The 10685-nt window shown below is 31.1% G+C and overlaps 1 protein-coding gene and 1 pseudogene across 1 annotated transcript; both read left to right on the top strand.

Annotated features, from left to right (window-relative positions):
* The first annotated feature begins 16 nt into the window (after positions 1–16).
* Positions 17–1580, top strand: LOC139424858 (uncharacterized; annotated as a pseudogene).
* A 7071-nt stretch (positions 1581–8651) lies between these two features.
* Positions 8652–10685, top strand: LOC110283431 (uncharacterized; the record flags this gene model as incomplete). The annotated part of the gene is given in 1 exon segment (XM_043043461.2): positions 8652–10685. A coding segment is annotated over 1 exon segment (1929 nt), but the record flags the coding sequence as incomplete, so codon positions are not given.

Here is a 10685-nt window from a genome sequence, read left to right as displayed (position 1 = left end):
TTATTCTACGCACGCTACAATTTAACAAAATGCCTAATGAGAATCAAACTCCTGCTACCGCGCAAAATATCGCACGTGTAGCCATAAAACCTCCTTTTTGGAAAGCAAATCCTACTCTTTGGTTTGCCCAACTGGAGACGCAATTTAATATTGCTGGGATAATCGCAGATGAAACTAAATTTCATCATGTTGTTTCAGCTATTGAAACCGACGTTTTAAATTCAGTTAGCGACATTATTCTTAAACACCCTCAGACCAGTAGACGGAAAAAAAGGTACGGAACAAAAGGTCCCGGTAAAAAAGGTCCCTGGAAAAAAAGGTTCGGAAAAAAGGGTCCCTGGAAAAAAAGGTCCCGGTAAAAAAGGTACTTTCATAGGGAAATGACACGAAAAAAAAAACATGCACGGAACATCAAAATGCGCTTCAATCTAATCTTCTCATTTCAAATATTTTCCCCTACAGAATTTTCCCTACACAGGAACCTTTTTTTCCGGTACCTTTTTTTCCTAGAACCCTCAGACCGACTAGTATGGCACATTAAAAAATAGGTTAATTGAGCTCCATTCAAGAAAGCCAAGAGTCCAAGATTAGAACTCTCTTGTAGGACCTAGGACTCTGAGATTAACATCCCTCTCAGCTCCTAACTGACATGCGTAGCTTAGCCGGTGAGCCGCTTCTGAAATCGTTAAGGCTCTCTCGCCTCCCTTCTACATAGCAAAGTATTCTAGCTGCTTTGAGCGAAGATTTAAACAGTTTAGCTGCTGTAGTTGATAAAATTAGCGATATTGCGAGTGTGAATCAAATTAACTCTTGCACTAAAAATGTTCAAAATGAATCTAGCTGACAGTTAGAGCAACAAATTGCGCAGTTCAGTAAACAGGTTAGTGAGCTCACCACGCTTGTTCATTCACGTGGAAGAGATAGAAGTAGAAATCGAGGTAACGGGCGAAATGATCGTCAAAGCCGATCCCGCAATAGACAAAATAAATACAAAGATTTGTGTGTTTTCATCACACAGATTTTGGAACACGAGCTCAAAAATATGCATCACCCTGTGCATTTCATAATCAACAGAAAAACTAAGTTGGCGATCGCTGAATGGTCAAGACCGCGACCGCCACGTTGATAGACTCTTACTGGCCGACTCCTCATCTCATTTAAAATTTCTAAAAGATACGGGAGCAGATGTATCGGTAATTCTCAAATATTTTTCGTCTTCTAAGAAACCTGATAAGTTAGTTTTGTTCGCAGCCAACGGATCTCAGATATCGACTTACGGTACTAAATTGTTATCAGTTAACTTAAATTTACGGAGAGAATTTAATTGGCCACCTTTCATCATTGCAGACGTTACTCAGCCGATAATAGGCGTCGATTTTCTCACGAATTTTAATTTACTTGCAGATGTTCGTAATAATTCTCATCAATCGCCTAACAAATTTTAAGTCATCCGGACATTTTTCTCGCAATCTAATATCACAAATATTTGCTTCGTATCAAAAAGATAATTCTCCCTATCCAAAAATTATGTCAGAATACCCGTCTATCACTAACCCCTCGTTACATGATAAAAAAAATAACGAAGTTTTGGTTTATCACCATATCGAGACCGTTGGTCAAGCAGTTTTTTCTAAACCGCGACGATTATCTGCTGATATTAACGCTGCTAAAATAGCAAGCAATTTGAATTTATGCTTTCGCAAGGTATTATCCACCCTTCTAAGAGTCTGTGGGCGAGCTCGTTACATATGGTAAAAAAACAAAACGGAGACTGCAGGGCTCCCAAATGGTCCGTTTTTCAGAGCTAAGTCCGTTTTAGTCCGCTTTTTAACGATTTGGTCCGTTTAGTACTATTTTGAAATCATTCAAAAGATTTTTTTTTAAAAAAAGCGTCTCAATTACTTTAAAATTGCGATTTTAGCTGACAACCTTAGGTCACCCCACGAAAGGGGGCTGGAAAACAGGTGGCTGGCATGTAGGACCAATCATATCAAATGTCAGCCCTCCAAACTTTCTCTTGGAACAAGCCATAAATCTTAACAAAGGTTAAACAAAAAAAAAGAGGTAGGTTTATCCAATTAGTTAAGCTCCCTGCTGTGGTTGACTTCTGAGAAAATTGAAAGAAGCTGACTAGATATAAGAAGTGTGTCAAATGTGATATATTGCAACTGGCTCATGGGACATTGCAAATACAGCCACATTATTTTACTTTCAGCTGCTGTTGCTTGAATTCTACTATATTTTAAAAGTCATCAAATCAAGAATATTTTGTTAATGGTGTATCAGAGAAGACATTCTAAAATAAAGTAAGTTATTTTTCACTTTTTTCCTTTTTGTTTCATTAATTTTTAAATAATTCTATAGTGGGATAGAAAATGTATATATGCAAGCTGTTAGAATTTTAATGTTTAAAAGAAGATAAAAAAAATACGTGAATTCAACAAAGACGACATAATTTTGAAAATAGATCTTGTTTTTTTTTAAAATTTTCTTTTTAAGAAATGAAATCAAATTTATAAATTAAAATATAATAAATTCTAGTTTTATTATTTTAAACTTTGTCAATTTTATCCATTTTTTATATCGCGATCTTTTTCACTTTCCCGTGCTTTATGGTAGCAGTGTATGATCAGGTAACTAATATTGCAGGGATAATTGTGTGCACATGTTCCGATTCCCGATTTATTGCTCCCCCCCCCTTTTTTTTCTTCTTCTCTTTCTTATTCTCTTCTGAATTTCTACAATAGCATGTTTGGCAAATTGCCAATTGTCGCTTTTTATTTTTTTCCTTGATTTTTATTCTTTTTTTCATTAAACTAACTGATGTTCAGAAGGATATGCACCTCCATTAACGATTTTCCATAATAAAAATCATAAATTTTTTTTTTTCATTTTATTTAGAATTTAGTTGACATTTTTATTTATATTTTTTTTATTTACTTATTTTTCTTTAGTAGAACTTTTGTTTTTATTGCCTAACATGTTAATTTAAGATAAGTGTCATTGTTCAAGTAATATAATTAACTGTTTCATAAGTAATTTCAAAAGAATTTTTNCCTTCTTCGTGTCTTCTTTTCCATGCATCATGTACCCAATATTCACGTTTCCCACTACTCTTTTCATTATTTCGATCTTCTTCGTCCAAACAAATAGCCACAATAGCTAAATCACGATTGCTAAAATGCTTCAACATTATTGCACAGTTCCACGGTTGTTTGCGATCTCGAGTTGAACTAACGTAAAATCGGAAAGAAGCAGGTTGTGAACATGAAACATGTGCTCATTCCTTTCCGATCCCGCACCGGTCACACTTTTTAAAGAAAATCGGGTATGAGTCGGATCGGAACGCTGCATGACAGGTGTGTCCCAGCCTTAAGAATGATTTTATTCCCTTTTGCCAGTTCTATTAGGAGATTCTTGCATTCCAGAACAATTTTTGATTTCACTTGAAATGAGTAAAGAGCCATCAAGGCTGCTTGACTGTCGCTGAAAATAAGAATCCGCTTACCATGGTAGCCTTTCTTAATATTTATGCCACAGACCCCCAGTCCTGAGAGGTCACCTTTCTTTGATCCATCGGTATACTAGATTAGATCATCATTTTTTGTATCAATCGTGTTGTTATCCCATTCTTCTCTGGTAGGACAACCAGAGTTGTACTGATTTTATGAATGATACTTAGACACAGGTGTTCTGTTCTAGCACTGGTGTTCTGCTTCTTCTGCGCACACTTTTTGTAAAAATAAAGATGTCAGCCCTTAAAAATGCTACTTTTTTTACATTTAAAAATAAATACTCTCTGCTTAAATAATAATTACTCACTGTTAAAATTATATGTGTTTACAGTTTTAAATCTGATTACGATGACAAATATTTTCTTTATTATGATTATTCTCCATTGGTTAAATTTGTGTAAGTTTCTTTTTTCCAAGGTATATTAATAAATTTTTTTAGGCGATTTACATCCTTTCTTTAAAAATTGTACATTAAATGCTTATTTTTTCGTAATTTTCAGTTTAAATTAAAAGGAAGTTTTCAAGTTTATCAATTATTAATTTCTCTTATTTTGATAATTTGTGAAATATACAGTCCCTGGTCAAACTATTACATGCACTATAAGATTTTATGTGAAATCTTAATCACCAGGTGATATTCAGGGGTTTGTCCAGGCCGAATTTACGACCGTTAAGCGGTACCTTCACAAATTCAACTTAGGAAAAACGGTAGTTTCACAAATTCAACTTTTGGGAAAATGGTAGCTTCACAAAATACTTTTTCTTAAAATTTTATTTTTTTATCCCTTAAGAAACGATAAATCCATATTTTTGTGTTGATTTTTTAATATAATTTTTAACTTTTCACAAAATAGGTACCTCTCAGAAAGACCTAGATATTATACAGCTTTATTGTTTTTACGTGTCTAAAACCGATTTGCTCTTGTTTATGTTCATGTATTAATTTGTTACATTAGACGATATATAATGTAGATTCAAAGTTTGAATAAATTATACCATATGGGCTCACAAATGGTCCGTTTTTCCCACTGAAGTCCGTTTTTCAGAGCTAAGTCCGTTTTAGTCCGCTTTTTTAACGATTTGGTCCGTTTAGTACTATTTTGAAATCATTCAAAAGATTTTTTTTTTTAAAAAGCGTCTCAATTACTTTAAAATTGCGATTTTAGCCGACAACCTTTGGTCACCCCACAAAAGGGGGCTGGAAAACAGGTGGCTGGCATGTAGGACCAATCATATCAAATGTCAGCCCTCCAAACTTTCTCTTGGAACAAGCCATAAATCTTAACAAAGGTCAAACAAAAAAAAAAGATGTAGGTTTATCCAATTAGTTTAGCTCCCTGTGAAAATTGAATTGAAAATTGAATCAGAAAATTGAAAGAAGCTGACTAGATAAGAAGTCAGGGGAGTGTCAAATGTGATATATTGCAACTGGCTCATGGGCACATTGCAAATACAGTCACATGGAGATTCTTTTACTTTCAGCTGCTGTTGCTTGTTGAATTCTACTATATTTTAAGTCATCAAATCAAGAATATTTTGTTAATGGTGTATCAGAGAAGGCATTCTAAAAATAAAGTAAGTTATTTTTCACTTTTTGTTTCATTAATTTTTAAATAATTCTATAGTGGGATAGAAAATGTATATATGCAAGCTGTTAGAATTTTAATGTTTAAAAGAAGGTAAAAAAAAAAAAAATGTGAATTCAACAAAGACGACATAATTTTGAAAATAGATCTTGTTTTTTTTTTTATTTTATAAATTTTCTTTTTAAGAAATGAAATCAAATTTATAATTTAAAATATAATAAATTCTAGTTTTATTATTTTAAACTTTGTCAATTTTATCCATTTTTTATATCGCGATCTTTTTCACTTTCCCGTGCTTTATGGTAGCAGTGTATGATCAGGTAACTAATATTGCAGGGATAATTGTGTGCACATGTTCCGATTCCCGATTTATTGCTCCCCCCCCCTTTTTTTTCTTCTTCTCTTTCTTATTCTCTTCTGAATTTCTACAATAGCATGTTTGGCAAATTGCCAATTGTCGCTTTTTATTTTTTTCCCTGATTTTCATTCTTTTTTCATTAAACTAGCTGACGTTCAGAAGGATATGCACCTCCATTAACGATTTTCCATAATAAAAATCATAAGTTTTTTTTATATTTTATTTAGAATTTTGTTGACATTTTTATTTATATTTTTTTTATATACTTTTTTTTTTCTTTAGTAGAACTTTTGTTTTTATTGCCTAACATGTTAATTTAAGATAAGTGTCATTGTTCAAGTAATATAATTAACTGTTTCATATGTAATTTCAAAAGAATTTTTGATTAGATAATCACTTTAATCATAATTTATAATTTTATACTTGAAATAATAATTTATCAAAATTCTTCACTTAAAGAAAGTATTTAGTTGAATCTTCTTTCAGAAAAATTTGTTATAATTACTACTTACACATATCAAAATTCTTGCCCCCCCCCTCTAATTATCAATACTGATATTTATTATAATAAATTTTTTTTTGTTTATTTTACCATCAGTGTTTGACTAGGGTTTTTATTTATAGTTAACTAATTGTTGCAAAATGTGTTGTAATTATTTTAGGTTTTTATCAGGTACTTAATTTTAATATAATTTGTAAATAATTGTTATGAATCTTTAAGAAAATGGAGAAAGCAGAAAAATGCAAAGAAAATTTTTTGTTTAATTCATACAGAATATATAAAACTAAAGAATCACTCTTAATTTTATTAATGTACTTAATTATATAATAATCATTAGTATATAATAAAAGTATAAGTTGTTACTAAAAAGTATTTTAATAAATAAGAATTTTCATTTATTCCAAAATTAAGTTGTACTTGATATTTCAAATTATCATCATCATAGTTGGCCAGACAGCCCAATGTGGGCCAATGCCTTTCTCTGAAGATTTCTCCATAATGACTTGATTAAATCAAATTAACAATGATAGAATTAAATCAAAATATTATTTGAAACAAAAGTTTAAAAATTGTTGTTTAATTCATACAGAAGATATAAAATTAAAGAACCACTATTAATTTTATTAATGTATTTTATTATAGAATAATAATTAATGTAATAAAAGTATAAGTTATTATTAAAAAGTATCTTAATAAAAAAATAATTTTTATTCCAAAATTATTAAGTAGTACTTGATATTTCAAATTATCATCATCATAGTTGGCCGGACAGCCCTATGTGGGCCAATGCCTTCCTCTGAAGATTTCTCCATAATGACTTGATTAAATCAAATTAACAATGATGAAATTAAATCAAAATATTATTTGAAACAAAGGTTTAAAAATGTTGTTTAATTCATACAGAAGATATAAAACTAAAGAACCACTATTAATTTTATTAATGTATTTTATTGTAGAATAATAAATGTAATAAAAGTATAAGTTATTATTAAAGTATTTTAATAAATAAGAATTTTTATTCCAAAATTATTAAGTAGTGCTTGATATTTCAAATTATCATCATCATAGTTGGCTAGACAGCCCAATGTGGGCCAATGCCTTCCTCTGAAGATTTCTCCATAATGACTTGATTAAATCAAATTAACAATGATAAAATTAAATCAAAATATTATTTGAAACAAAGGTTTAAAAATAGTTTTGCATTTATCGTGTAAGAAATAAGCTTTTTCCTAATTGGAGATTAAAAAGAAAATTAGTAAGTTATCGCGAAAGATCTCTGTATTTATAAAAATTGATGGCATTTTGAAAGTTTAAAAAAACATACACTTTCAATGTAATAAAATAATTATAAAACATGTTTACGATTGAGTGTTTAGGATGATGTTAAAGATTATGAGGATTTGTTACTATTTGACTGGGCAATAGTAGAGTGAAAAACAGATGAAGCTAATATCAGTGTGTTGTCATGGCTACTCATTTAAAGTTAAAGTAAAAATATATATGCTGTTTCACCTTTATAGGTTCACTTGGAAGATATTTATTTACAAGTAAAATATATTTAATCAGTGTAAAACTAAATTTATATGTCATATGCAAAAATTCCTCATTTTTAAGTCATTCTTTCATAGCTTTATATGCATTTAAGCTATTTTAAAAAAGTTATGTCTACTACTCCAGGTATATTACATTGCGTGCCTTTATGAGTGATGGCAGCCTAAGGTGAAATTAGCTCTTTTAAGTTGCCAGCATGTCTTTTATCAATTTGGTTCTTTAACTGAAACATATTTTAATTATCATTTAAAACAATGTTCATTAATATTTTCTATCATTGTTAGTTTAAGTTTATGTTCTTAGAACTATTTAAATTTATTTACATAATTATCCCTTGGACAAGAATAATGGAAGGTATTAACTATTTGGCCTTCCCAAAATTTATCCTACTCAAATATTTGTAAAGGTAGCCATATTTTTAATAGTAATAGCATACTTTTGGTAACACTAATAGTTATTTGTTTTCTAAGGCCATAAATTAAGGTTCTGTAAAAAATTCTGTTCAAATGTTCTGTTCAAATTTTGAGGATATAAGGTAGTTTGTTCATTACTTTTCAACTTCATCTTTTGTATTTTTGCAAGTATATTAAATTTCAATGCTATTATGGTTTAGATACTGATATTTTATTTTTATTTTTAAGGTTTAACAAAAATGGTTATCATTTAAAACAATGTTCATTAATATTATCTCTCATTGTTAGTTTATGTTCTTAGAACTATTTAAATTTATTTACATAATTATCCCTTGGACAAGAATAATGGAAGGTATTAACTATTTGGCCTTCCCAAAATTTATCCTACTCAAATATTTGTAAAGGAAGCCATATTTTTAATAGTAATAGCATACTTTTGGTAACACTAATAGTTATTTGTTTTCTAAGGCCATAAATTAAGGTTCTGTAAAAATACTTCAAATTTTGAGGATATAATGTAGTTTGTTCATTACTTTTCAACTTCATCTTTTGTATTTTTGCAAGTATATTAAATTTCAATGCTATTATGGTTTAGATACTAATATTTTTTTTATTTTTAAGGTTTAACAAAAATGGGAAAATGTAAATTTGACAGTCGATGGTTGGAGAAAACTGATGAAGATGGACATAAGATTTAAGATTGGGGAAAGGAAGAAAAAAAACAGTTTAGTATGTGACAGTTTAATCTCGATTGAGAAAGGATTCAAGGCCATCAAAAAACATTATGAGACTGTTAAACACAAGAACAATTTTAAACTGAAGAAGGACTCCTCGCAGTTACATCTCTCATTTTGTGGGACTTCTGACGAAGACAATTCAAATAAGATGCCATCTTTACAATTATATTCTTCTAAAGAAGCTGCTTTACGCGCTGAACTGATCTGGTGCATGAAAGTAGTTGCATGCAACATGTCGGTAGAAACGACTAAAGACATTGCTCATTTATTCAAAGGAATGTTTCCTGGAGCTATTCCGGAGCAATTTTCTTTGAATCCAACCAAAGCAAGCTACTTAATAACAGATGCGCTTGCTCCGTATTTTAAAGAAATGCTTTTAACAGAAGTACAGGGAGCTTTCTTTTCAATTCAGTATGATGAGACAACCAACAATGCGGGACAGAAAGAACTGCAAATTTTAATAAGATTTTGGTCGGAATCCACAGGAGAAGTGTGCACAAAACATCTGGAGAGTGTTTGCATGGGGCATGCCACAGCAGAAGACATAAAGAAAAACATTTTGAAATGTTTAGACAATGCAAACCTGCCTCTTTGTAAGATATTAATGTTAGGAAGTGATGGGCCAAATGTTAATAAAAAGGTATTTAGACTGATCAATGAAGAAATGAAATTGGTTCGAAATGAAGGGCTGTTTGATGTAGGCTTCTGTAATATTCATATCATGCATAATGCATTTCAAAAGGGGTTGGGGGAACTAGGATGCGATGCATCAGATTTAATTATTGGCCTTTTTAACTATTTCCAAGACTGGCCATCCCGCTGGGAAGACTTTTCCAACATCCAAATGAAGAAGAAAGTGCCAAACTTGCATTTCCTTAAGCACGTGACTTCAAGGTGGCTCACTCTCGAACCTGCTGCAAACAGAGTTCTGCAGCAGTGGGATGCGATTGTGGAGTATTTTTTAAATTATATTCCATCAAAACAATCAAGACTAATGGCCACAATCAGTTACAAAAAAATTTTATCTTTCTTGCAAAAGAAAAGTATGAGAGCTGAGTTGAATTTTATCTGCACAAGCTCTTCATTATTCACTAAATTCACAGGTTTATTTCAAAAAGAAGAGCCATTAATACACGTGTTATTTGATGAAATCAAGGAGTTATTATTAACTATAATGGGACGCGTTTGCAAAACAGAAGCTGTAACAGAATTCAGGCAAGAACCGAGCCTAGATGCTTTCAAAGCAGAAAATTTGTTGAAAGGAAAGGATATTTTTTTCAACGAATCACTTTTAAGCTGCCTGTCATCACTTTCACAAAATGAAAGAGACAATTTTACTTTACGTGCTAGACAGCACTATGTTGCTGCTGGAGATTACATTTTAAAAAAGAGAATTGTCACTGGAAATGGAGTTTTAGAAGCTTTAGGTTGTATGCAACCTGAGAAGATCAAGAATCCTCAAAGTTTGAAGGATATTGTGAAAATTGCTAGTTTATTACCCATAGAAGTAAATACCGATCACCTCATTGATGAGTGGAAGTTATTGCAATTAGAAGACATTAAGCAATGTGATGGTCGGATAGACCATTATTGGAACACTTTGCTGAAAGATCAATTAAAGTACACTAATCTTAGCAAAGTAATTAAACCAGCATTAACTCTTATCCACGGTAGTGCAGATGTGGAGCGAGGATTTTCTAGATCAGCTAGAATAATGACTGAGGATAGAGCCTCCATGTCAATTCGGATGTTAAATGCAAGATTGACTGTTAGCGATGCTCTTAAAGTATATAAAAATAAACCAGAAGTAGTTCCTGTGACAAAAAAGTTCCTCAATTTAGCTAGTGTAGCTTATAAAAGCTATAACTATATTGAACAGGAAAGAAAAAAAAAAAGAGGAAGAAGCAAGAAAAATTAAAGAGGCTGATGACTTGAAAAAAGGAGCAGAAGAAAGTCTTTTGAAATTAAATAGGAACAAACAAGACATTAAAAGTTTATCAACCGAGTTGAAAGCTGTGAAAAA

The sequence above is a fragment of the Parasteatoda tepidariorum genome, unplaced genomic scaffold (assembly GCF_043381705.1).
Source record: "Parasteatoda tepidariorum isolate YZ-2023 unplaced genomic scaffold, CAS_Ptep_4.0 HiC_scaffold_324, whole genome shotgun sequence".
Classification (NCBI taxonomy): domain Eukaryota; kingdom Metazoa; phylum Arthropoda; class Arachnida; order Araneae; family Theridiidae; genus Parasteatoda; species Parasteatoda tepidariorum.
This window is presented reverse-complemented; position numbering and strand designations above follow the sequence as displayed.